We start from the raw sequence: 27,622 nt of genomic DNA, 5'->3' as shown, positions 1-27,622 counted from the left end.
TCGGATATTTGAACCTCAGAGGATAATTGATCCTGATCAGAAAAAATACTTCTTGAGGTGGATAGCATTCCATGCTCTTGGTAACATGTTGCCTTCCATAGTGAGCAAATTATATGCCCCATTTCCTGCTTCTGATTCGATCAGATAAGGGCCTTCCCACTTGTGTGCTAGCTTTCTATCAGCCGGATTAGTTGTATTCTTGAATGTTTTCCTTAAGACCAAATCTCTTTCTTGAAATCTTCTGATCCTTATACTTTTGTTGTATGCCCCGGCTACCCTTTGTTGATATGCCGCCATTCTGATCTTGTCTAGGTCTCTGAGTTCTTCCACATTATCCATGTCTTCAAGAAGGATTTATTTATTAGCCTCAGGATCACGGATGCTTGTTCTGGCTGTAGGAACCACCATTTCTGTAGGGATTACTGCTTCTGATCCAAACACCAATAAGAAAGGTGTTTGGCCTATTGCATTCTTGGGTGTTGTCATGTCAGCCCAAAGAACATAAGGTAACTCTTCGGCCCACTTGCCTTTCTTGGATCCTAGTTTCTTCTTCAAATTGTTGATGATTATCTTATTACTTGATTCCGCCTGGCCATTACCTTGAGGATGCACTGGAGTAGAGGTAATCATCTTGATGCCCCAATTGTCACAAAAGTTAGTGGTTCTTTTCCCGATAAACTGGGAACCATTGTCACAAATAATTTCTGAATGAATGCCAAATCTAGTAATAATATTTTTTTTAATGAAGGATATCACCTCTTTTTCGCGGACTTGAACAAAAGCTTCTACTTCTATCCACTTTTAAAAGTAGTCAGTCATTGCAAGCATGAATATTTTTCCTCCTGGTGCCTTAGGTAGCTTACCCACAATATCCATGCCCCACTTCATGAAAGGCCATGATGAGGATATAGGATACATAGGTTCTGCTGGTTGATGTAGGATGTTCACATGCCTTTGGCAAGCATCACACTTCTTTGAGTATTCCATGGCACCTCTCTTCATAGTTGGCCAGAAGTATCATCTTCTTAGAATCCTAGAAAACAGAGCTCTTCCTCCAGTGTGGTTACCACAGTCACCTTCATGAAAGTCTTTAAGTACCTCTTGAATTTTAGGATCCTCGATACACCTCAAGTATGGACCTGCAAGAGATTTCCTATACAGAATATCATGTAATAAAATGTATTGTGATACCTTGAGTTTGAAAGATTTCGTATTCTCTGTGGCTGGAATTTCTCCATCTTGGATGTAATTTTTGATTGGGAGGATCCAGGATCCTTGGTTATTGAGGATGATGGATCCCAATGTACGATTTGTTTGTCAGTTGTTATCTCCCAAACTTCTTGTTCTCCTATTGCTGGCGAGAGTATATGGATGATTAGGATCTTCATATCTTCTGGAATTTTCAAAGATGAAGCTAAATTTGCCAAAGCATCTGCCCCAACATTCTCTTCCCTTGGTACCTGATCAATACTAAACAGTTCAAAGGAATTTGCTAATTCCTTCACAACATCTAGATATTTGATTAGTTTTTCACCTTTAACAGCATATGAGCCATTAAAGTGGTTAGCTATCAACAATGAATCTATATATACTTGAAGATACCTGATCCTCATGTGTTTAGCTAATTGCAAACCTGTGATCAAGACTTCATATTATGCCTCATTATTTGTTTCTTGGAACTCACAAGCTATAGACTGGGGTAATATGTCCCCCTGTGGCGATTTCTGTAGGATACCCAATCCTGCCCCTCTTACATTGGAAGCTCCATCTGTGAAGAGGATCCAAGGATCCTTGGTTTCTTCTAATTGTTGGACTTCTAAAAATATGCTTCTTTTGCATGTCACTACTGAAATCAGCCACAAAGTCTGCTAGTGCTTGAGATTTAATGGCACTTTGATGGATTCAGCTTCATGTTATACTGATCCAGGATGTTGAAAGCTTCTTCAAGATCTCTGAGGTGATCCTCGGCTTTTTTTGATTTCACCACCATGTCATCTATGTAGACCTCCATAGTATTGCCTAACTGATCCTTCAACATCATGTTGACTAATCTTTGATATTTTACCCCTGCATTTCTTAGTCCGAATGGCATACAATATAACAATATATGCCAGTAGGAGTCATGAATGATGTATCCTCTCGATCAGACGGTTCCATCTGAATTTGTTGAAATCCAGAGGAAGCATCCATAAAGGTGAGCATCTCATGTCCTGCTGTTACATCCACTATGGAGTTTATATGTGGTAACGGGAAACAATCCTTGGGGCATGCCTTGTTTAAATCAGTGAAATCGACACACACCCTCCACTTTCCATTCTTTTTAGAAACAACAAACACATTAGCTAACCATCGAGGATACTTAACCTCCTTGATCATACCGGCCTTAAGAAGTTTTTTCAACTTCTTCTTGTATGATCGCGTTCATCTCAGGAGCGAATTTCCTTCGCTTCTGATGGACGGGTTTACCATATAAATCAAGGCCTAACTTGTGAGTAATTACCTCCTTAGAATTACCTGTCATGTCTGAATCTTTGAAGGCAAACGTGGACTTTCTTCGCTTTAGGAAGGATATTATATCCTCCTCGATCTCACTAGGGATACTGGATCCTAGGAACACCTTCACATCTGGATCCTCGGGATCCAAGGACACTTCCTTTATGTCTTTTTCCCGAGCTTCCAGCACGTCCCAAAGATGTTGTTGTGGTTGCTATGCTATCGTCTATTTAGCTGTTGGCTTCATTCATGAAGAATAGTAGTTCTTGGCTTCGACTTGGTCACCATCAATCCTTACTACTCCCCAAGGAGTTGGTAGTTTGATGCATTGATGGTAAGTAGAGGCCACTGCCTTCATCCTATGTAGGCAAGGCCTGCCTAAAATAACATTGCAACAAGAAAGGTTATTTATAACACAAAATTTTTTGTAAGAATTTAACCCTTCGATGTATATTGGGAGTTTGATGTCCCCCAATGTTTTCTTGGTTTCACCACTGAAACTGACCAGCACCGATGTCCTTGGGATGATCTCCGAGTCTGGTATATTCATCTTTTGAAGCGCATCATGCTGGATGATGTTGACTGAGCTTCCACCGTCGACTAGGATCATGTGTACATAATGGTTAGCAATATACAAAGTAATAATCAAATCGTCATGATGGGGATCCTGGATGCTTGATTTATATTCTTCATCAAAGAAGATCCTTTTGTCTGTTGTCAAGGTAGTGGATATAACCGGTCGTTCCCCATTATCCAACTTGGTCTCCTTGGCCAGCCTCTTAGCTGCGGAGAAGGAAGTTCCACCTATGTCTGAGCCACCGGAAATGAAGTTGGTCACTTGAGCATCTGGTGGGGGCGGAGTTGCTTTTTGAGGAACCTCTTCGGGATCCTGGATCCTGGACTTTTTTCTTCCCAACAGTTCCTTAAAATGACCCTTACTCAGGAGGTATCCAATTTCCCTCCTCAAACCAATGCAACCGTCCGTCATGTGACCAAAATCCTCATGGAAAGCACACTATTTGGATTTGTCTCTGAAGGTGGTTGACTTCTCGTTCTTTCGGGCCCACCTTGCCTTCTCCCCTAGATCCTTCATGGCAAAAAGCCATGGGTATCTACGGAGAAGCAATATTCTGAGATGTTGGGGTAATCTTCATCATCATCTCCTTCTTCAACCGCTCGGACATTTTGATTGTTGAACTTGGAGTACGGGTTCGAATTGTTGCTTGTATATGAGGATCCTTTATTCTTGTCAGGGGATTCTTGCTTCGTTTGAACCCCTAACCGTTCTTGGATCCTTTTGTCATCTTCCAGTCGTATGAAGCTCAGTGCTCTGTTCCTTACTTCACCCAAAGACCTGCAAGGAGTCATCACAAGATCATCATAACAGGGGGAGCCCTTCTGAAGTCCCACCTTGAATGCTTCAACAGTAGTGGCCATGTCAAGATTGGGGTTTCCAGGGCTTCCCTTCCAAACCTTGTAACAAAATCCCTAAGGGATTCATCACTCGGTTGGATAACTCGGTATAAATCACTAGTTAACTTCTCAATTTTCCTACTACGGGAAAATTGACTGTTAAACAAGTTAACTAAGTGAGAAAATGAAGTAACAGAGTAAGGAGGAAGACTTAGCACTAATTTGAGCGTAGATCCTGTCAGAGTGGATCCAAAACCCTTGCATAAACAAGCCTCCTTGAGCCTCTCAGGAATTGGATTGATTTCCATCCTTTCCCTATATTGAGCGACATGTTCTTCAGGTGCAGTGGTCTCGTCATACACTTTCATGTTGGGGGTTTGAAAGCATTTTGGGATTTCCGCGTCACAGATTGGTGGAGCAAATCTGGACAATTTGTGGCTTCCCTCCGGTATTTCAGGGATTGGACGGATCACTCCGGGTACGCTGGATATCATATCCTTGAGTTTCTGCAGTTCCTTAGCCATGGCTTGGTTGATACCTGCATCCTGCATGGAGCCAGGGTTAGCATTTAAGGATATAGGATCATGCGCGTTACCTTTTTGTTGTGTAAAGGTTGGCATTCCAGAAGAATGGCTGAGATAGGAAGCGTCTACTACAAGAGTCGGTCCACCAGAAGCTATGGTTCGCATGGGGATTATATCTCCTTCATGGACTTCAGAGGACTGTTAATGTTGAACCCCTGAGGATCCTTGAACCAGGAAGAAGGATCCTTGAATGTGGATGAAGGATCCTAGTAGTTGGGAGTCGAAGGATCCTTGAACATACAATCCGTAGGATCCTGGTTGAAGGATCAATGGCCCTTGCTGAAAGGTTGAGGATCCTTGAGTTGGTTGACCCATGGACCCCTGGTGAAGGATAGAAGATCCTTGCTGGAAAATTGAGGATCCTTGAACCTGTTGACCCATGGACCACGGGTTGAGGATAGATAATCCTTGCTGGAAAATTGAGGGTCCGTGAGTCTGTAGATTCATGGCTCCCGTTGAAGGATGGATAATCCTTGAGTAGGTTGAGCCAAGGATATTGGAGTGTTAAAATCCAACATCCTAGGCATCAGAGGAGTTTGATCCTCTACCGGCCTCTTAGTCCTCTTGAGGTCTTCTATCTCTCGAAAGATCCTCTGGTTAGTCTTGTTTTGCTGCTCCATGTATGCTTTGACCTGCGAAAACATATTGGAAACATCATTGTTAGTATTAACTACCGAAGTGGCAGCAGTAGTTTTCGAGCTCTGGAAGACTGGTAGTTGCGTCTTGCTTCCAGCAGCAGTAGCCCTTGTTGTCCCCGTGATTGGAGGAGGCATCGGTAGTAAAGTTCTTGAGGAGAAAGGAACCGAAGATGGCATGGTTGAAGAAGCAGAGGTTGATTGAGAGGCCATTGGAAGTGATATAGTTAGTGAAAAGTTGAATATTGATAGGGTATTTTCTGGATTATAGCACCAATTTCCCCACTATGGGCGCCAAATTGTTTTGGACAAAAATCTGTCAAGGATAATGTATCTAAATCTGTAATTGTGAGGTTTAGTGCTACGATAATAATACTGATTATATGAATGAAATAAGGATGAACACCGTGATTTGTTGCGAGGAAAAACTCCTTGATCTTGATTAGATCAAAGGAAAAAAACCTGGGTGATGACAACTCGTCTATCACCACTTTATTAATATCAAAAAAGGTTACAAATTGTGGAGATATTGATCAGTGTTACAATGAAAGCTAAGTGTGCGAGCTATGGACGAGATATTTCTCAGGTGTGTGTGTAAACAAGTGTGTTCTAACTGATAGTCTATCTCGATTATAAACAAATATAATAACTAACTAAAATTCTTACTTTCACGCCACCAGTCCACTAGCCGTTTCTTCATCATTGACCATGTGCGGTAGTCGTCCGGTAGCGCAAGAATAAGTTGACTTAGTCCTCAAGCTGTTATATCTATCATACATAACACCATTCAAATACAGCTATTAGTAAACATATAATACCAAGAATCCTTGATCATTTACAATCTGGAACATATCATAAGGATAAGTGATCCATAATCAATCAACGATCGAGGATTCTCAGCATAAATTCTATGCCCTGACAAAAGTAATAGATACAAACACGATCAAATTGAAACGATCTAACCAATTTTGATGACTAATCTTTGATGCTAATGACTTCTTCCAAAAGTTTAATATTCTTAATCTTCAAGGGTTGGATGGATGGGATTAATTCCCTTATTAATGATGATGAAAAGAGGTGGTTGGAGAGGAATGAATGAAGTGGAAGGTGTATTAAATGTTTCTCCAAGATGTATTGAATGAAGAAGATGAGCATTCAATTTATAGGCTGATCAGACCTTCAAGGCACAGCCATGTTGAGTAAGGCACGACTACGTCTTCATTTTTGTCCTGCTGCATTAATTGTTTGTTGTCAGATCGTACATCTCTAGGTTAAGACAGCCATGTTAAGCAAGGCACGGCCATAATGAGTTCCACAACAGTCCAAATTCCACCAGTTTTGTCATTTTCTCTTGTACTTGAACACATGGCCACGTCTTGGGAAGACATGACCGTGTTTTGCTTCATAACCTTTTATCTAATCTTTTCTTCTAGCTCTTGATCACATGGGGTGTGTTTTGGTTAACATGGTCATGTCTTAATTTCCTAATTTTTTTTCTTTACTTCGTATGCTCTAGGCATGGTCATCTGTTGATTCACCATTGAGTGTGTTGAGTCTGTTTTCACCGTTTATCTCCGTTTTTCTTCGTATTTCAGCTTTTATTATTCCTTAGGAGTATATTTACCTATAGATAGAAATTATAAACATTAATGGTTATTTATTCTAATATAGTTTCCGAATTTACTCTTATATGGAGATATTTTAGTACTGAAAAGATGTATAAATTCTTATACATCACTCCTCCCATTGGGGCGCACTCGCTCTGTTCGTGAAAAGGAAATATGGCTCGTTTCGCATGTTGGTCGACCCGAGCCCGGCCCCTTTTTTTAAACAGCTTGTGTTAATCGACCCAAAACATTTCTTAACCGTGTCAGGTTCAAATCGTGTTAATAATTCCGGCCCTTGTTTCAACTACTTATTAGACTAGGTTGTCGTTTATGTTATTTTGCTAATTTTCTTGTGGTTTAGCTGTATCCAAGTTGAAACAGAATATATGATCATTTGTTTTGATGGTGATATCAAAGATTTATGATCCTATCATTTCCATTTACATTAAGATTTTGTGAGAGTTGCAAGAGAGAGAAAAATATCTCATTTATTATAATTCTTTTCATTTTAACTAGATTGGTTTCTTTGTTAATACTCCCAATATGAACAAACGTGTCATAACAAAAATGACAAGATCTATTCATCATCAGCTTATGATTATTATTTTGTTAATATTGATCAAGTTTACAACATCAAGGGCGATTTTGTCGATATCAAAGAAGTTGTTTGAAGAATTAGGAGATCAAAAGTTCAAAAGCTAAGTGACCAAAGAGTCAATTTAGTTAACTTGTTTCAAGTTTGTTGTTTGTTTAAAATTCTTATGGGCGTCAAATTTGGATAGGTGTTAATTTGAATATATTTCTTAGCAAATATAAGAAGAGCATTATATATCTTTGGCTCCAATTTTTGTAATTATCGGTCTTTTTCAAAATTTATGAGGACGGGCACCCCATTTTAAGCTTCGAACTCATGTGGTAAACCTTTGCCACTTAATTAACCTATGTTTATTTTTTGTTTACCCATGTTTATTTTTTGTTTTATTTAATTAAAATTTAGAAAATAAAAAGTTCTAGGGTACATGTGGTTAGGTGTTTTCACTGATTTTGTGTTATGTTGGTAATTGAGGTTAGAAATGAGATGTCAGTAGAAAATTGGTCGGTGCATGGTTAGTACCCACGAGTGCCCATCTCCCCTAAAAAGGGTTGCAATATTAGTTCTGTAAATTGGTGAACATGTGGAATAGAGCCGAGTCAGTTTAAAACTATAGCGTGGAGAAGACTTGGGGCTTCTCATTAGTGTAGGAGTGATTAAAGACAATCAAAGAAATAGTCTTTGATCTGAATTTGCTTAAACCAAAATCAAAGTGTACATGTGATTGTGTTTAGAAACCAGAAAACTAAGAACGATGGCTGAGATCTAGTTGATAGGCGGAATCAAGGAACTTAACCACTCGAAGTACTATACTTGGTCAACTTTTATGATGTATTTGTTGGAGTTAATTGGAACCAGCAACATGAATAATACAGATATTTTTTGGTAACTCACCACGACTCTTTCAATATTATTAAGAACTAAAACTACTCGTCTACACTTTTATTTATGTCAACCTAAACTCGTTTGCTACTCCAACTCTAATTCCTAATCACACTCAAACACATAATAAACATTATACTTTATCTCTAGCTCTAATAACTATCTCCTAACAATAAATTGTTTAATGTATTCTCTAATCTTTATCTTCAAATTTTTTATTCGAATCACCCCTTATACTTCTCAGTTGATTGAATTTAACCTTCATTCACATGTTAAATCAAGATTATCTTCTTCAATCTTAACTACAGGGCCAAGATTTGTTGGAGGTAACCAATTGCTCTAAAACACATACAACAACCTAAATACGACATAAACGAAGCTTAAACATCGTAAAATTTGGCATCTAAGAGGTTGGGTTTACACATGCAAAATAGTTTTTAAACTTATAATTTAAACACACAAGCAGCATAATTATCTCATACAAAATCAAAATTTGAACAAAGTGCCATAAGTTTTCTTTAAATTGAAAGTAAACAAATAAGCTCAACTAAAAGGGATAACAGTCTTCAGATCGGATAGCCCGTCCAAATGCCCGTGTATCCTTGTTATTGTTTCAAACAACCCACCAACCTAATGTACACACAAAAGTCTACATCACTGAGTGAGTTCTATCTTTAGTTTTTAATCATTCAATACAATTATTTTAAAATAATAGATACATGCCCAAAGCATAAAAGATAAGTATAAAACAAAACTTTACACTGCATACATAGGCTCACCTACATAAATACTTTCAATTATAAATTTAAAACTAAATGTCGAAGTCTACATTTATGCTACTATAGGTTGTGACTCAAGTATTTACCAAGTGATCGTCGTTACTTTCTATGCAATTGCAATTGTTGATAATGCCACAAAGGCATTGCACTACTATCGTTGAAACTAGTCCCCCTATTTTCCACTAACTACCACCACAATTCAATCATGTTCCCATCCCATGGGTAAATTCGCATGAAGCATTATTGACGGATTTAGACTGTTATTTAAAACTCATAAAAATTTTCATTTAAAACTTCTTTTCTTTTATACACTACACATAACCTTGCATGTATGCATACTGATTCACAACAGTTAAATTATGGGAAATAAAACTCACATGATATGAAAACACTTTCCTAACAAAAATTTTCTACATGAACGGAACCCTTGGACGCTTGTACAAGGCCTATAGATAACAACTTCTTGCATGTATGTTGTATTCAGTCCAATAGATGTTCGTATATCTGATAAACTCAAAACTAGGTCAAAACCGGTCCTACTAGGGATAAAAATGATATCGTGTATGTATTATTGGCCGAAACTACGTACATATGTGGAATGGATCAACAGAACACAAAACATAGATTAAGGCAAGGCTCATGGTTTTCCTCAAAAACCGGAATAAACTATGATGACATGCTTAATCTAGTGGCCAAGCTAAATACGGTTAGTGTAATCCTAGCTATGGCTAAGGAAAATAAATATGAAAACCTAACAAAATGAACGTTGAAAAGGGAGAAAGAAAAAAGGGGTTCAAACATATATTGATTTCAGGGGACATATGATAATTCTAATTATTTTCAGGGGTAGAAACATATATTAGAGTATTCCCGGTAGCATATCTATCTCCATCTTTATAATTACACTAAAACACACTACATTTTCTCTCTGTTTCTCAATTAAATAATATTATTTCATACTTATATCATTATATTTTCTCTCTCAATCACTCACAACCAATTTCAAAAAATATTAAAAAATATAGATGATGAACAGTGTTTCTCCAAATTTACTCACCAACAAAAGTTTTTCTATATCATTCACTCACAACCACTTACAACTACTCTATATAATATAAAGAATTAATCTACTCACAAAAAATAGAGGACTTGCTGAGAATGCTCTTAGTTTATAAAAATCAAAACATAATAATATTACAGTCAATGCAGGGTGAATAGTAAATTACAGCTATAGAAGTATTTCTAAAATGTATACACATTTAATGTTACAACTTACATTTAAGTTATTTGATATTTTGATGAATTATTAGTTTCGTAAACTTATCTGTTTATGTTGAAAACATTCACGTAGGTAGTTTTGAAAATTGAAAGAAATAAATTATTATTGTTTTCATCAAATACGTGTTCAAATTAAGTCACATAAATTCAGGTAGATTAAGAATTTGAATTACTCATATTCAAATTTGACATGAGTCCGTGTTGATGCATTTTGTGACCGTTGCTACGCAATTCCGACTAGTTGGGGATAAGTTGTGGAGGGAGCCAACTTCGTCATAGGTGAAGTTATAACAACTTCACGTGTTGGTGAATTTGGACAACTTCACGTGTTGGTGAAGTTAGGACAACTTCACCATAGGCCCAAGCCCGCGTAGATGTTTATCTATATATATGTATGTTATGTTTAGGGTTAGGTGTTGATAAAAAAAAGAGAGAGTGAAAGCAGAAAAGTTGTCTAGAGAAAACAGATAGGGAGAGTCTCGTGAGCAGACCCGAGGTAGAGCTCACCTCGGGTCGGCCGTAACATGTTTTCTCTTTCGGTATGTAATGTGTTTTGATTAATATATAAAGCGGTCTGCAGATCTATTTATTTCGTTCGTGTGTTTGTTTTTATGTTATTGTGTTCTTTGTCTTCAACACCATAAGTGAGTCTAGGAGGATACTGCACTCCTAGACATCGTGCGGATCTCGTATCGATCACCATCGCACCGGGGACTTACAAGTGGTATCAGAGCCGTAGGCTCTTATGCTATGGTTCGAGATCTGCGTTTTGGTGTTTTTGGCACGTTTCAGATCTGGTTTAGTTGAAAAAGACGGTTTTGGCGAAGTTATAGGGTTTTGGCGAAGTTGTCGCTGGAATTTTAGGGTTTTGACGAAGTTACTGGAAGGTGAAGTTAACAAAGGGAGAAGTTATTGGCTGGCGAAGTTATTGGTTGGCGAAGTTATCAGGTGGTGAAGTTATCTGGTGAACTTATTAGGTGGTGAAGTTATCAGGTGAAATTAACGGGTGAAGTTAACGATATGCTTTCCTTTTTCCTCCGATGTTCAAGATATGGTATTCCCAAAATAAAAAAAGGGTATATTCGGGAAATTTTCTTGAACGAAAATTTTTATATATCGTTTATATGAAAGGAGGATCATTGAGGAAAAATTTGGTAATAATGTTTTTGGTGATCATGGATGCTCGGGTAATAAAGATCATGGAGGTTTGGTTAAGCTTTTGATGATTATTACAGGGCATGTGTGTTAGATTCTGTCAAGGTGGTTTTCTAATGAAACTGATCACTTACTGTTGAGTAGTTGAAGATTGAACCTTATCTTACTAACCGAATGGTTGAGATGATCGATTAGGCACTGGGATGCAGGTCAAAGATCTCGATCGATATAGTTCGGAGGGGCTTACACTGAAGAGGAGATCTGATATGGAAGACGCCGGGTGATTGGTAGATTTGTGATGCTACAAGACAGTTTCAGACACTGCTGGTTGAAGACAGGATTGATGTTGCGTATATATGTGAAGTTCATGTTTGAAGATTACAGTGCAATGTCTGAAGATCGTGTCCTACCAGAAGAAGAACACAGAAGAGCAACGGAAAAGAGGGAATCTGTTGGTGCATGTTTTGTAACAGATGATCTTTTGTGTTTGTTAGAATTGAGAGCAACGGTCAAGGGGTAGTCTGTTGATGCATTTTGTGACCGTCGCTATGCAATTCCGACTAGTTGGGGAGAAGCTGTGGAGTGAACCAATTTCGTCATGGGTGAAGTTAGAACAACTTCACGTGTTGGTGAAGTTAGAACAACTTCACGTGTTGGTGGAGTTAGGACAACTTCACCATAGGCCCAAGCCCGCGTAGATGTTTATCTATATATATGTATGTTATGTTTAGGGTTAGGTGTTGAAAAAAAAAAGAGAGTGAGAGCAGAAAAGTTGTCTAGAAAATAGATAGGGAGAGTCTCGTGGGCAGACCCGAGGTAGAGCTCACCTCGGGTCGGCCGTAACATGTTTTCTCTTTTGGTATGTAATGTGTTTTGATTAATATATAAAGCGGTCTACAGATCTATTTATTTCGTTCGTGTGTTTGTTTGTGTGTTATTGTGTTATTCGTCTCCAACAACATAAGCGAGTCTAGGAGGATTCCGCACTCCTAAACATCGTGCGGATCTCGTATCGATCACCATCGCACCGGGGACTTACAGTTCGAATTTGTTTATTTGAATCTTATTTGAATAAAAATTAAACTCAAATTTAGCTTCAAATTTTAAAATTTTGAATAATTAGTCGATTCAAGAAACTCAAAATCCATTCATTAAACGTCCATAATCTTTTATCTTTGGACATCTCAAAACTTAAGCGTTCCTATACTTTCAACGGTGGTCTCACTATTACGTCTCAGTCTTTGTATATTGTCAAATTTTCATTAGAAACAAACTCGAATGTTTGAAAGAACGTACAATACATTTTGATGGGATAACAAAAACTAAACAATTATAGTAAAATGGTTCTTTATCTTATACAATATCCTTTTGAATATATAAATAATCCTTTAAAAGAACCAATAGCATTCCCTTTTTATGTGTTATGATTGATTCACACTTTAAAGTTATTTTAGGAAGGGTGAACAAGAACTAGATGAACATCTTTAGCACTCAATTTAGTTATATTTAGGGATTTACAAAATAGGTATGTGAAAGTATTCTATATACTTAAGTTGGAGATCAACCTAAAGTCTTTTAAATATATTATTGTCAAATTATATAATAATCAACTTGGATATGTTTTTCTAGGAATATGGAACCAGCTAGTGATATCAAATCAACTAAAAAGAAAATATAATGCAAATATCTTAACAAATTAATTAATTTTGTAAGTGAGGTTCGTTTATATCATGAACATTCGTTGATAATATAATAAAACGCGTTAAGTATAAAGGGAAAGTGAATATGAGACTGTTAAGCATCTAACCTTAGATGCGAAACCCTAAAAATTACGTAGTTTTGAGTCAAATTCATTAAAAGGTAATTTTATTTGTTATTTTTCTTATTTCTCTCCTATTTTTTTTCATCCCCAATATTATACCTATATAATATACATCATTTCCTATTGATACATGCCTACACCACTAACCATAAATCTTAACAGATAGCAAGTTATAGGGATTGTTTCTAATATAAGCTTCTTACGTCCTTGCAGTTCAATCCATGAACGAGGTTGGTAAACAACCCCAAATATTTGATTCTTACTTTGTACCTGTAATGGATTTTTTTAAATATTTTTTTTATTTTTTCTTTTTTTCTTTCTTATTTTATGTAAAGTCAATTTATCTGGTAACAATGAAAAATGAGCTCTCTCATGTAAAGTCATTAATGGCAATGCAAGTGGATCACTAGTAGGTGTTCAATTTTAAGCAGTGAATAACTTTTTTTAATCTATTCATTTGATCGATCGTAAAGTATAATTGACTTGCAAGTTCAATGTGTGATCAACGGGAAAAAATTAGTTATTTAATCATGAGATTGTGATGATATGTGAATACGAGAGATGGGGGAGTGAGGATGAGAAAATGAAGAGAAATTAGAAATTTAATAGATAAAATTATTTTTTAATAAATTTGACTCAAAATTACGTAATTTTGGGAGTTTCGTATTTAAGGTTAGATGTTTAACAACCCAATATTCACTTTCCCCTAAATATAATTAAAAGAATTATACATACAATTTAGATAAATTAAAGTATTGTATTTAAGAAAAAGATTCTTAAGTATATGTATTTAATTACATATATTGTAATTGTATAAAGTTTAATATATATTACGCAGAGTATTACGTTTACTTTTTTTTTCTTTAGAACGACAAATCTAGTCATATGTCTAAGTTACATATTTTTTACTACGACAGAAATTAAACCCTCACTGGCCTCACACTAGAAACTCAAAATCTTATCCTACGCCTTCATACCACTCAATGTTAGTTTTCCTTTATTACAATGTATAACTTACCACGAACTTAGTTCTTATAAGGTAAAATGGTAAATAACCACTTCAAGGTAAATAACCTATCCCGAATTTAGTCCTTGATGATAACCATTAAATGCTAGGAACTAATAACTTGATTACTCCAATCTCTAACGCACTCACATTCGCTTCCAAAACAAAAATTGAACACGAGCGACAGTTACTAATGACATGAATAAACATAGGTTTCGTGTTGGCTGACAGAACACGTTTTATTAAACTTGTTAACCCAAACACAACTTATTTTATAAAATGGTTTAATCAAACAAAACCAGTTAACTATTAACGCGTTTAAGGGTTTTTTTTCTCTTAAGTTCCTATTTAGAGTTAGGATGGGAATTATTAAAAGGTGTTAATATGTTATATATATATATATATATATATATATATATATTATTTTCTTGAGTATCTAAAAGTGTTAAGATTTTATTTTTATTTCCTTTCAACTATTAACTTTCAAAAAAGAAATTAATTTTGTGTCTTAAAGTATTCATCATCACTTAATGTTCATAAGTCATATTGATTTGTTCTAACCCTACTTATAAAGTGGGATCTATTGGTAAAGGCAAAGACTTTAATATATCTAGGTTTTGAAGGAAAGAAGGTTTTGGTTTTAAGTACCACATATGACAATGATTAAAAGAAATTTGTCTCTCAAAGAAAAATGGTGTGCTTTTAAAAACAGTTGGTAAATGGTTCCCCGACCCAGGAATTTACTTGCTTTCGGGGTCTCCGCCAAGTTGACCCTTTATCACCGTTCTTATTTATCATTGCCATGGAGCGTTAACAGTGATGATGAAGCGTGTAGAGGATACGGGTATCTTCCGGAGACTAAGAAGTGGTCTTAATGGGTCGACCTTGTCTCACCTCATTTATGCCGATGATGCGGTTTTTGTGGGGAGATGGGAAGATTTGAATGCTCGAAATATTTTTCATATACTTAGATGTTTTCATATGGTGTTCAGGTTAAAAGTACATCTGTCAAAGTATCGGATCTTTGGGATGTGCGTGTCTCCGGCTGAAATTCAATAGATCGCGAGTTACTTCGGTGTCGAATGGGGTTTTCCCGTTTTAGCATCTAGGTCTACAAATTGTGGATATATGAACCTCATCTCGGCGTGGGAGCCGGGTGGTGGAATTGTTCCAAAAAAGGTTGTCAATTTGGAAAGCAAAGGTGTTGTCTTTTGGGGGCCAGGTCACGCTTATCAAGTCGGTGTTGAACGCCTTACTGATTTACTTTTTTCTATGTTTCGGGTCCCAGATGGAGTGTTAGAAAAGTTGGAGCGTCTTAGAAGACTTATCTTTTGGGGTGTCGGAAGACAAGTCGAAGATTAATTGTGTTGCTTGGCAACGGGTTATTGTGCGAAAGTAATATGGTGGCCGGATCCGACTCAGTAAATTGGGTTTTGGGTACTAAAGAAGCTTACTCAACTTCAAGCTTGAAAGGGAAAATTAGAGAAGTCCGATATGATAATCTAGGTTATACAATTGTATGGAATACTTGGGTCCCAAGCAAAGTGGGTATTCTCACTTGGCGCGCGAAACTCAATAGGGTATCGGTTCGCGTCTTGCTAGCTAAACGAGTTATTATGGTCGGTCAGGTGGACTATCCGGCTTGTGGTGAATCGGACGAGACAATTGAGCATGTCTTTATTTTTTTTGCAGTTTGGCTCAGGCGGTATGACAGTCTATTACATTATGGTGTAAAGTTCCTCATATCTTCGTGTTTAACATTCAAGATATTCTTGACTTATACAAGTTTACTAAGTTTCCTAGAAGAAAGGCGAAATCTTACCACGAGGTTTGTCTTGCTTCGATGTGGTGCTTCTGGAAGGCAAGAAACGAAATGGTGTTTAATGTCCAAGCGGTAACGGCGGAAAGGGTGGTGGGGGATATAAAGGCTCTTAATTTTTATTGGGTTAAAAATAGATCGGGTAGTGTGTCTTTGTCATGAAAGAGGTGGAGTAGATTTAATGTGTAACTATTTGAATTTTTTGGCTTTGGTGTTTCCTTCTGGTGGTTTGGTGCTGTGGGTTAGCTTCTGGCTAGGCCCAGCCTTGTAATCTTGATGGTTTCAACATAATCGTTTTTTGTTGGTCGTTTTAAAAATAAAAAACATACACACCAATTATATTATAATTATAACATAATTTCATTTGAGCTGTAATAATTAATTATATAAATTGTTATCAACTCAATTTATTTCACTAATATTCATAAATGAACAACAGACAAACTTAACTGACTTCAACATAACACGAGTAATTTAATATATTTATTAGTTCTTTTTTTTAACTGTATTTATTAGTTCCAAGTACTAATTATTCAATCTACATGACACGATTAATACCAATACCTTTGATTTCTATAAAATGAAAGGTGATTCTGATGAAATGCAATATCCAAAGTTCACAACATTAATTATAAAATTGTTTTCTATCCAACACATGATGGATTTATTTAGTCATTTAGTGGTTTGATGTTCCAATAAGCTAAAAACTTTATATTTCGTATCTATTTTGTCCATGAGTTAAAAGTTGCATCCACAAATCATCAAATCCTATTATGTTATATTTAATTTCCATTCTGCTGTTTAAAAAAAATATATTTATTTATTTTCTTTATTGTTTTATGATGTTGACATGACAATCCTATTCAACAATTTTCTTGACAAAATTAACTATACCAATAAAAGTGATTTAATTTAATTAAAGTGATGATTTTGATTTAATTTTTTATTTCTTATTTCTCATTTGATTTCATCATGTAGCATCATCATCATATGAGAAAGTAACAAAAGAAAAAAAAACCTTCGTTCAACTTCAAGTGAGAGAGATATTAACATTTTCAATCCATTCTCCATCATCTTCATTTCTTTAATAACACTAAAATCATTATTTTTTTTCTCTTATTTTTAATTAAATGATATTTTTTTATAATTTTATTATTACCATTTTTCTCTCATTCACTCACAACTATTTTTGAAAAACATTAAAAAATTATAGAGGTGAACAGTGTGTTTCGTCAAATTTAACCACGAACAATAATATTTTCCCTCTCTTCCTCTCACAACCTTTTTTAATCATCTCTTAAAAATAGAGAACCTTCTCACATAATTTGAAGAATGAATTGAGAATGCTCTTAGTCTTAAGAATAAGGTTACAACTTACAACATGATGACAAGTCTTGACATGACCCGAAGCACAATGTGAAAACAAAAGAAAAAGAAAAAAGAAGTTTTGGGTAAGCTAACAAAACTCGTTCATTAATCCAAACACGATTGTTTAACAAATAGGTTAATCCGAATTTGACATGCTAAAGAAGTGATCTAAGGGTTTTTTTAAAGGGTTACATATAGGTTTTATAAACGAAAAATATTTGTTTTCTAAGTTAGATATTTTGATTTATAATCTTCCCTCTGAATATAAATTTCTATAAGTGAAACCGATTTCTCTCTTGAACTTTTTATCAACTTTTCATTTTTGTTAATTTTATTTAATCGGTTCTCCCTAATGATTATCCAAACATTTTTATTCATTATCTAATCTCGAGATAAATATATATAACCATGTTTATTGATCAGAAATACACTACTACAAAAACGTCTATTAACACCGGTCATAAAAATCTTTTACAACGGTATGAAGGTCAACCGTTGAATAAGATGTAATCCACCGTTTTAAAAAGAACAATTTTCTAAACCCGTTGTAAATAAGAAGAAACTAGCATTGTTATTGAACTTATTGAAAAATAGAGATGTTTATTGATAACTAGCGTTGTTTAAAATATTGAGGTTTCCTCCTGAATACCATTGTAAATAAGAGGAAAACTAGCATTGTTTATAGTACTTATTGAAAAGTAGTGTTGTTTAAAGTTTTAAGTTTCCCTTCCACCATTATAGATAAGAAAACTAGCATTGTTTATTAAACATATTGTAAAACAGAGTTGTTTATTGAAAGATAGTGTTGTTTAAAGTTTTGAGGTAATTCCCTCCCACCATTGAAAACCGTTGTAAATAAAAGAAAATTTGTGTTTTTATTGAACTTATTGTAAGTAACGTTGTTTATTTAAAACTAGAGTTGTTTAGGATTTTGAGGGTCCCTCTCACCAATGCATAGTACTTTCATTTCCCTCATTTGAAAATTTTCATAAACTTTATCTTCCCTCTTTAACCTCTAAATATGGCTTTCTAAAATACTTTATCTCTCACAATCCACTCTTCAAAATGCATCCGCGTTTATCTAAATTTGTTTTGAGTTATACTTCGTTGATTGTGTCTATAATTTTAGTTAGGATTTTTGAGCTTGATTTTGTTATTTTAAAGTTGTAGATCTATGTTTTCTTTATGTAATTTCAGTAAGGATTAGCTTATTATGTGCTTATGTTTATAGATCGGAATATTGCATCTGTAAGCTGTCTTAGCCTATTTTAAGATGTCAGCCTCTTCAGTCTAATGTCATGTGTCTCCCTCAAGCTAGCCGTCTTAGCCTATTTACATGCGTACATACTAAAAGTTACCTACGCTAACTGAGTTCTAGTTAATCAAGCATCATACATTTCATACACATACTTACATATACGCATCCGAAGATACATATTATATACTTAACTTGTTTACCTTCATTTCATACATTCCTTCTTACATACATACAAAAATTCTTTCATACTACATGCATAACTATCTCTACCATCTCATATATTAGTAGGGTTCGGTCCCTTCTATCTCATATATTACTAGGGTCTAGTCCCTTCTATCTCAGATATTACTAAGGTATGGTCCCTTCTATCTCAGATATTAGTAGAGTCTGATCCATTCCATTCCTATCTCAGATATTAGTAGCGTTTGGCTCATTCTATCTCAGATATTATTAGGGTCTGGTCCTTTCTTTCCATAGAACCATACATCCATACATACTCTTACATTTTCTATAACATTCGTATCTCATCCATTAAACATCCACATAGCATACACTTATCACTTAAGGTAAGTGTAGTAACTAAACACATAAGAGTATGCACACAGCCCCGAAAACATAACAAAGAAATGGGCTAGAAACTCACATGGATCCAATTCCTTTTTGAGTTTATGGTCACATCTGTTCTCAACCGGGCACGACTAGCTGTGTACAATTTACGAACATCACTAAACTACTCCTAACCAAAATCATATTTCTAGGTTAGTAAAACCCCTAACGAACGAGGGTCCAGGGGCAGCACTCATGGCAACAGGGTTCTAGTGGGCAGCAGCCCCTAGCAGGGTCCAAGGGGCAGAGCCCATGGCTGGAGTTAATTAAAAAAACTCATTAGAAAAATGCATCTTTAAATGAATTGAGTTTCATTTGAGTCGAGTTTCATTCTAATTGAATCGAGTTTTCATTAGAATTGAATTGGGTTTTCATTCTAATATAATCGAGTTTTCATTCTAATCGAATCGAGTTTCAGTTCGCTTCGATTCGTTTCCATTCGATTTGATTCGTTTCAATTTGATTCAATTCGTTTTATTTCGATTTGTTACATTTCGATTCGATTCGTATTTTTCTCCATACAAATTGAGTTTCTTAGGAACTCGATTCGAATCTCTTTTTTCATTTCTATCCATTATAATCACTTCCTTACATCTCGTTATGCCCGTTTTAATGATAAAATGAGTTTTGGGCCGTAACAACTTCATTTTCTTGCTTTAGCATGGACCGAATATTACCCGGTTCTCCCGTTTAATTTAAAACAATTTGTTTAGGATCAAGTTTATGTTTTTCTTACATTATACAGCCCGATTTGCCCTAATATCAAATCCTATGGCAAACTAACCTAAAAAGCCTAACCTTTACCACAAGAACGTACCTTTCTCGGATCCGGTGTGGTCCGAATCTGATTTAACACGTGATCTAGATGGGTTTAATTTTGTTTGATGCTGCTTGAATCACGAAATCTTCCTCTCTTTAGCCCAGATCTGAATCTGGGTTGTATTAGAGTGTTTTTGTGCTTTTTTTTTTTTGAGTGTGTAGGTAGGCCGGATGTAGGAAAAGGGGGGGGGGGGGTTTATGGAGATTTAATGGTGTTTAAATACCTCTAAGCCATGGACATAAGGCCCATCACCATCTCTTATTCCATCATTTATTGTTCAAGCCCACACTCTATTATTTATATTTAACTTAACTAAATAATAACACATCATTAACTAAACGAAATTCTTTTATTTATTATTATAAAAGGTAGGATGTTACAAATGCGGAGAGGTAGAAGTAATATTGTGTGTGTGTGCGTTTATATTTTATTTATAGGTTAGACCAGTTTTGTATAAATGTAAGATGATTTATGTATATAAATTGGATTTAGGCTTTTAGTTACTATAATGTGTTGGTTACTGCAAACATAATTTAAATTAAAAAATTAAATCAAATGTGTAGAAGAATTGTTTTTGATATATTCAAGCGTTTTGTTTTTTAATATAATTTACAACAGTCTTTTCAATACTTCCTTCGTTCCATTATAAGTGTTAATGTTTGAAAAACACAAAGTTTAAGGTGGATTGAATGATTAATTTTTTTCTTACCAAATGACAATAATGCCCTTGAAAAGTGGCCCCCCTTTATATTGTTTATTAATGTTAGTTGTTTGTGTTTAATGGTAAACTAGGAAATTGGCTAATAAATTTTGAAAGTAGACACTTGTAATTGGACAAATTACACTTATAATGAGACGGAGGGAGTATTTCTTTACTACAAATAAGCGTGGTTTTTGGTATTGAAGTGTGGTTATCTACTACCATTCTATAGCGGTTTTTAAAGCGTTGTTTTTGTGTGCCATTTTACGATGGTTTTTGAAGCGTCGTTTTAGATACCATTTTACACTTGTTTTTAAACCGTTTTAAATACATTTTGCAACGCGACATTTAAAATGGTTTTGAAACTGTTATAAACCTATTTAATCGTTTTAAAATGAATTTTTTCTGTATTTTTTATAAGAGATAAATAAAATATATAGTATTAACTACATGTACATATTTTCTTATCTATTATTTAATAACTTGTAATATAAATATGACCCAATTTTATTGTTAGGTCACATATAGACCATATAACCCAAATAATTTAAAAAAACATAATATAAAAGGTTAAAAGAAAAAAAACCTATATATATGTCCCCACTCCCATTAGTTCCTCCATGCCACTTGACCCTCATATATACACTCAACCAAATTTAATTCATAACACCATCTCATACGAACAAAAGGAATGTGTGCATTCATATATCACCATCTCCATCTCTCTCTCATTAATCCCATTTAATCCAACCCACAAATCCATTTTCTTGAATTTTCCAAAACAACATAAAAAGATGGACAATACAAAAGAAATACAAGGCAAAATGGCTCATGATCCTCATTATGTGTTTTCATATTGTAAACTTAGACGTCAAGTATGGGTTGCTGGACCGGTCATCGTTGGCGCCGGACCATCAGGACTCGCTACGGCTGCTTGTCTAAAAGAGCAAGGAGTCCCGAGTGTCTTGATTGAACGATCAAACTGTATAGCATCCCTTTGGCAGCTCAAAACCTATGACCGGCTCCGGTTACACCTTCCTAAAAGATTTTGTGAATTGCCACTTATGCCTTTCCCTAAGGATTTTCCAACATATCCTGACAAACAACAGTTTATTGATTATTTAAAGGCGTATGGAAAAAGGTTTAGTATCAACCCGGTTTTTGATTCGAGTGTGGAGAGGGCTGAGTTTGATGAGAGTATAGGGATGTGGAGAGTGAAGAGTGTTGGGATGAAAGGGGAGGAGATAGAGTATGTTAGCCGGTGGTTAGTGGTGGCTACCGGAGAGAATGCCGAGGCGGTGGTCCCGGAGATTAAAGGGATAGGGGAGTTTTGTGGCGAGGTGAAGCATACATCAGAGTATAAAAGTGGTAGCATTTATAATGGGAAGAAAGTGTTGGTGGTGGGCTGTGGGAATTCAGGAATGGAAGTGTGTTTGGATCTTTGCAATCACAATGCTAAACCTTCACTTGTTGTTAGGGATGCTGTGAGTATTTCTTTCCCTCTTAAATTACTCTTGATTATTATTTCAAATTAGGTTAAATGGTTTTTCTAGGAGTAAATTATATGAGGGGTAGGCAGCTTGATAAATATATTATACTCCCTTCGTCCCATTATAAGTGTTATAGTTTGACTTTTCAAGTATTTCTTTTGCAACTTTGATCATAAATATTTTTTTTTTCTGTGTCATATAATACTTGATGAAAATTATATCAATGTAAAATACATTTAAAACCCAATCCATTCATATATTTTACATCAAGTATTATATAACACAAACAAAAATATTGTCGGTCAAAGTTAAACAAGAAAAACTTGAAAAATTAAACTATAACACTTATAATGGGACGGAGGGAGTATTAAACATGTTTATTATGAAAAATTCTCAAGTAAAACGTCATAAGACATGGTACTTATCGTATTATTTATGATAGTAAAGCGATTATATATAACCGCATCTCATTCTCTTTCATCATATCTAGACAACATAGTAAAAATGATTATGTGATTCTCAAAATTTTTTAATAATTAAAATCTAAGATTATATTATTCAATCTATAGATGTGGGAAAAACTTGGGAATTTGTTAGTTGTAATTAGCGAAAATATTTTTCTTATATTTTCTAGTGTATTAATCAAATCTAGCATGTTAATTTTCATTTTTTGAAGTTATTTGCATTAAGTGAGTTTTGATTTATATATGTTTACTAACTCAATCGGATATATTGGTTCACAAAGTATTATAGTTCACTCTATAAATGAGGGCCCATCGATCTAAGATCCAAAAGTCATACCTAATTAATGAAAAAGTTTTATAAATATTTCTTGGGTATATTTATGATATGGTCACATAATTTTTTTTCTACACAATAATAAAATGAGTAAATTAGCTAGTTTCATGTATTAGTTTTATAATCCTATATCATTATTATAAATAATTTTTATAAACACAAAGCTAATTAATTTTTTTCATTTTTTATCAGCACACAGATTATCATAAAGTGTTTATTTTTTCGCAATTATTATTTTATGAATATGAAATTTATTCAACTTTTTTACAGCATTCAATGTTATCTATATACACTGATTAACAATAAAGATCAAAAAATGCTTGAATAAAAGTTTATATTTTATATTTATTTATTAAATTAGTATTAAAATATAAAAAGATCATGTAATTAGTAGAAAATTCTTTTTTAAAAAAAGGTCACTTTCTTGGTAATCGATCTCAAGCGTATGGGAGAAATCGAGGATGGAACTCCATTCCTGAAAAGCACCTTAAACAAATATTTATATATGCCAAAAAAAAGCCTAAAATAAAATTCATAATTACAAGAGCGTTTCATTACTGTAAAGGGTCCTTTAATATATGGTGTGCATGGCCCTCAATATATGAAAGTGAACTACCACTCCAAGAAAGGCAAAAAGACTTGTGACACCTTTATTTGCTCTTTATATTTTGTTAGTCACAATCCTATAGGAAAAAAAGAAGATTTTAACCCCTTAAATTTCATAGTAACAGAATGAAATACTATATAATTTGAGAAATTGTTTGGTTATAACAAGATAAAAAATAATTGTAGCAAATGGTATAAAGATAGAGAAGTTTGTGTTTATGTTGTTTACCCTTTGTTATAGCCATATTTAGGTGATCTTGTTGAGAACACTGTATTATGTGTTTGATATTCGTGTTATAGTCCTCATTTGCGAAAAAGTACAATTCAACTTACTAGTGGATGGTTAAATTGAAAATCAGGTACATGTCCTACCACGAGATATGTTGGGAAAATCGACTTTTGGGTTGTCCATGTGGATGCTCAAGTGGTTACCAGTGAGATTAGTTGACCGGTTTCTGTTGTTCGTGTCATGGCTAATACTTGGAAACACCGCTAGGTTTGGACTTGACCGGCCCACGGTGGGACCACTCGAGCTCAAGAACATATCTGGCAAGACACCGGTGTTGGATGTTGGGGCCCTAGCCAAGATCAAAAGTGGAGACATCAAGGTAAACCTAGTTACTATTTATGGATGCTTTTCTTTTTAACTTTGTTGTGGTTTTCATTTCCTTAAAACCTTCTTGTATCATTGTACATTGAAATATTGGATTTCCTTTTATTCAAATCTACAATCATTGGTTTTAGATTTGTTTAATCATATCATATGTTCACAAATATCTCCATTTATACCCATACATGCTTTTCACTTAACTCTTTTAGCTTTTGAACCTAGAACTTTTTTAACTCTCTTGAAAACTCATCAAGGTTAGTATATTTAAGGAAATGAAGAGACAATAAGTGTTTGTACATTTTTTTAAAACAACCAACACTCCTAATCTTGTCCGTACATGCCCACAAAGTAAAGGTGGTAAAATTAACTGGTTTTAAAAGTAATCAAATCGTTTTTATAAATAGTTGAAATCTTATATATACCATTATAAAAGTTTACAGGTTTGTAAGAATCCAGAAAAAAAAAATTTAAATAAAAACTATTTGACATCCTTTTTTTAAGTAAACCTTTTGTGCTGATTTGTATTTTTAATACTTGTAGATATATCCAAGCATTCAACAAATTGAGGATCATAGCGTACAATTTTCTAATGGGGAGACAGAGAATTTTGATGCAATTATTTTAGCAACAGGATACAAAAGCAATGTACCATCTTGGCTAAAGGTACTTTTCTCTCCATTATTTTTCTTTTTTAAGAAAATTAAAATTATATTTTCTTACAAATATTAAAATAATATATACGTAGTAAGAATAGTAAAAGTAAGATTATCTATAAAGTTAAATTACTAGGATGAATATGCTAACTTATTATCATTTAAACTAAAAATATATATTCCCGTGTCTAGGAGAAAGAGATGTTCTCAGAGCAAGACGGATACTCTCGGAGACCATTTCCTAACGGTTGGAAAGGTGCATGCGGACTTTATGCTGTAGGGTTCACCAAGCGTGGCTTGCTTGGTGCATCGATGGATGCTAAGCGAATAGCTGAAGACATTGGTAAATGTTGGAAATTAGAATCCAATCATCTCGTAACAACAAAACGATCATTAATGTCATTGCAACCCTAGTTTTGATTTTTATTTGTTTTGCGGTTTTTTTTTATTTTATATATTCTTTTGCCTTTTTCCAGAGTCTTGTTAGGTAACACACATTCCATTGATCTCAAAGTGAATCACAAAATTTTGTTAGTACAAAGCAATTGCTTTAATTAGCAAATTTTAATGGAACTAGAGAGGGCAAAGATTGTTGGGTCATTCTAGGTTTTGAATTTTGATAGTTGCAAGTGTGATAATTGTGTTTGTACATATATGTAGAACAGTTATATCAAACAAAAAAGCATATTTGAGTTGATCTATGTACCTAGGTGCGACCACCTTGTTTGAGTTGGCAATAAATAAACTAGTTCCTGTAATTTTTCTTTTCTTTTTTTTTTCTGACAACAATTCATGTAATGAGAGATCAACGGAGATAAAAGGTTGAATTTATACGTGAAGTATAACATTTCTATAACAAGATTTTTTTTGCTTTACACGCTCTTTTTTTAATGAATTAATCTTATTATTGTATTTTATATGTACTGTAATGGCGTTGTGTAAATTTTGAGATGTCTCGTATCTTCAAGACAACAACTAATTGTGTTTAAGCAAATAACTCATACAGATATGGATCATGATTAACTTCTAGATTACGGAATATATGATGGTATGTAGGTCCTGTGACCGGATCAAACAACACAACAAACTAAGTACTAGTCGTCTTGGATGAACCTCTCTACTAGTTGGCGGAAAAAACTAGCAAGGACCGAGATCTCGGATCTTATGGTGTGTGGGTGTAGTCGTGAGTTAGGAGAGGGAGGGGTTTGGATAATATTATTTGCAAAAGGTTACCCTTGGTGTATGCTATACACACACTATATATAGTGTGTGTATTATCATACACCTTATCATTGATAGAAGCCCAATGGGCACCAATTACACAAGGCCTCGGGCCCAACACATTTAAACGTAACAAAACATAAACGTAAACTAACACGTAACAAATACGAAAGACTTAATAACAAAACCGGGCCTTACAATCTCCCTCTAGTCTTTAATATTTGCTTTAATTCCTTCTCACCACTCGCATTCGGACTCATAGTCGAAAACATCGTCTGGATTTTCTACATATGGTTATTTTTCAACAAGTAATCTGTCAAACTTGTTGAACTTCCCAACGATGGCGTCCGTGATGTCACGACGAACGTCTTCAACTGTGCAGAGTGGCGACTCAACTAGTTTCCTGAGATCGCTGAGTCCAAGTCCTACCAGTTCATGCTCATCAAAGAACGTGAGCTCATGACTGTGAGGGCAATGTATGATAATGTCACCGAATTCGTTGTCGAACTCCCATGCGATGAAGTCGTGAAGAAAGTCATCCTCGAAAGGCATCCTATGAAAGATCGGCTCGCCATGATTTCCGGGCATTCTGTAGAGTCTTTCTTTGGACGGCTTGTTGTTGAATGGATTAATCTTCTTCACCTTGAATGGCCTACCCGGATTGACAGCGAACGTCGGGTATTCAGCTCTCCATTCTCTTCTTAAAAACTTATTCTTGGAGAATGATTCGATAGTGTTCACCTGGTCATCTCGAGCCACCGTCTTTAGAAAGAAATTCATGTTGAGTTTCGACAAGGTGTGCATATCTCGCATAGTGAGATATGTAAGATCTCTATTTGTACGTATGACAACACAACTTTTGTTATCTTTGTGGTATTTGGCATACACAATGAGACTCGAATCATGATACGGCTTCGACCTCGATCGTATGCTTCCCATCCTATTCACACCATAGTATTTGATTCCTCGTCTTGACCATCTTCTAGCAGGAGCAGCAACAGGAGTGACAACTTGCTTGTCAACGGTTGGCTCAACATTCTCCCCAGTTGTTGGTGTGTCGGGGTTGGGAGAATAGTTGATGCCGTCATCATCATCATCATTATTTTCTTCACTGGCTTTCTCAACAATAGGAACGGTACCTACTCATGAACAAACATTTAGAAAAGAGGCGAGCTCAGCCTCCACCGCAGCCTCTGTTTCCCTTGTTTTCTAGGCCTCCTTTAACGGCTCAATATCAGCCGCCTTATTTCCACTAGCATCACCACTACCACTTCCACTACCATCACCATTTCCACCACCACGAGGCTCATCATAATTATCATACTCATGTTCATCATCCTTGTCATCATCCTCCTTGTCTCCACCACCAGACTCGTCATCATCATCCTCATCATCACCGTCATCACCATCATCACCACCACATTGTG

The 27,622-nt window shown here is 35.1% G+C and overlaps 2 protein-coding genes across 2 annotated transcripts in view; one reads left to right on the top strand and one right to left on the bottom strand.

Annotated features, from left to right (window-relative positions):
- LOC143631663 (uncharacterized) overlaps positions 1–27,622 on the bottom strand; it is a 251,885-nt gene that overhangs the window by 189,793 nt on the left and 34,470 nt on the right. The window lies entirely within an intron of this gene.
- LOC143631662 (indole-3-pyruvate monooxygenase YUCCA6-like) lies at positions 21,429–25,592 on the top strand. The gene is made up of 4 exons (XM_077100353.1): positions 21,429–22,301; positions 24,071–24,319; positions 24,862–24,984; positions 25,167–25,592. Exons 1-4 carry the CDS (start codon positions 21,438–21,440, stop codon positions 25,386–25,388), a joined length of 1,458 nt encoding a protein of 485 aa, XP_076956468.1. The 5' UTR covers positions 21,429–21,437; the 3' UTR covers positions 25,389–25,592.

Source organism: Bidens hawaiensis, unplaced genomic scaffold (genome assembly GCF_021521415.1).
Source record: "Bidens hawaiensis isolate Kalapana, Puna unplaced genomic scaffold, B.hawaiensis_p1.1 tig00006190_1, whole genome shotgun sequence".
NCBI classification, from domain to species: Eukaryota; Viridiplantae; Streptophyta; class Magnoliopsida; order Asterales; family Asteraceae; genus Bidens; species Bidens hawaiensis.
Note: the sequence above shows the minus strand (reverse complement) of the source record. Positions and strands in the feature narration are given on the sequence as shown.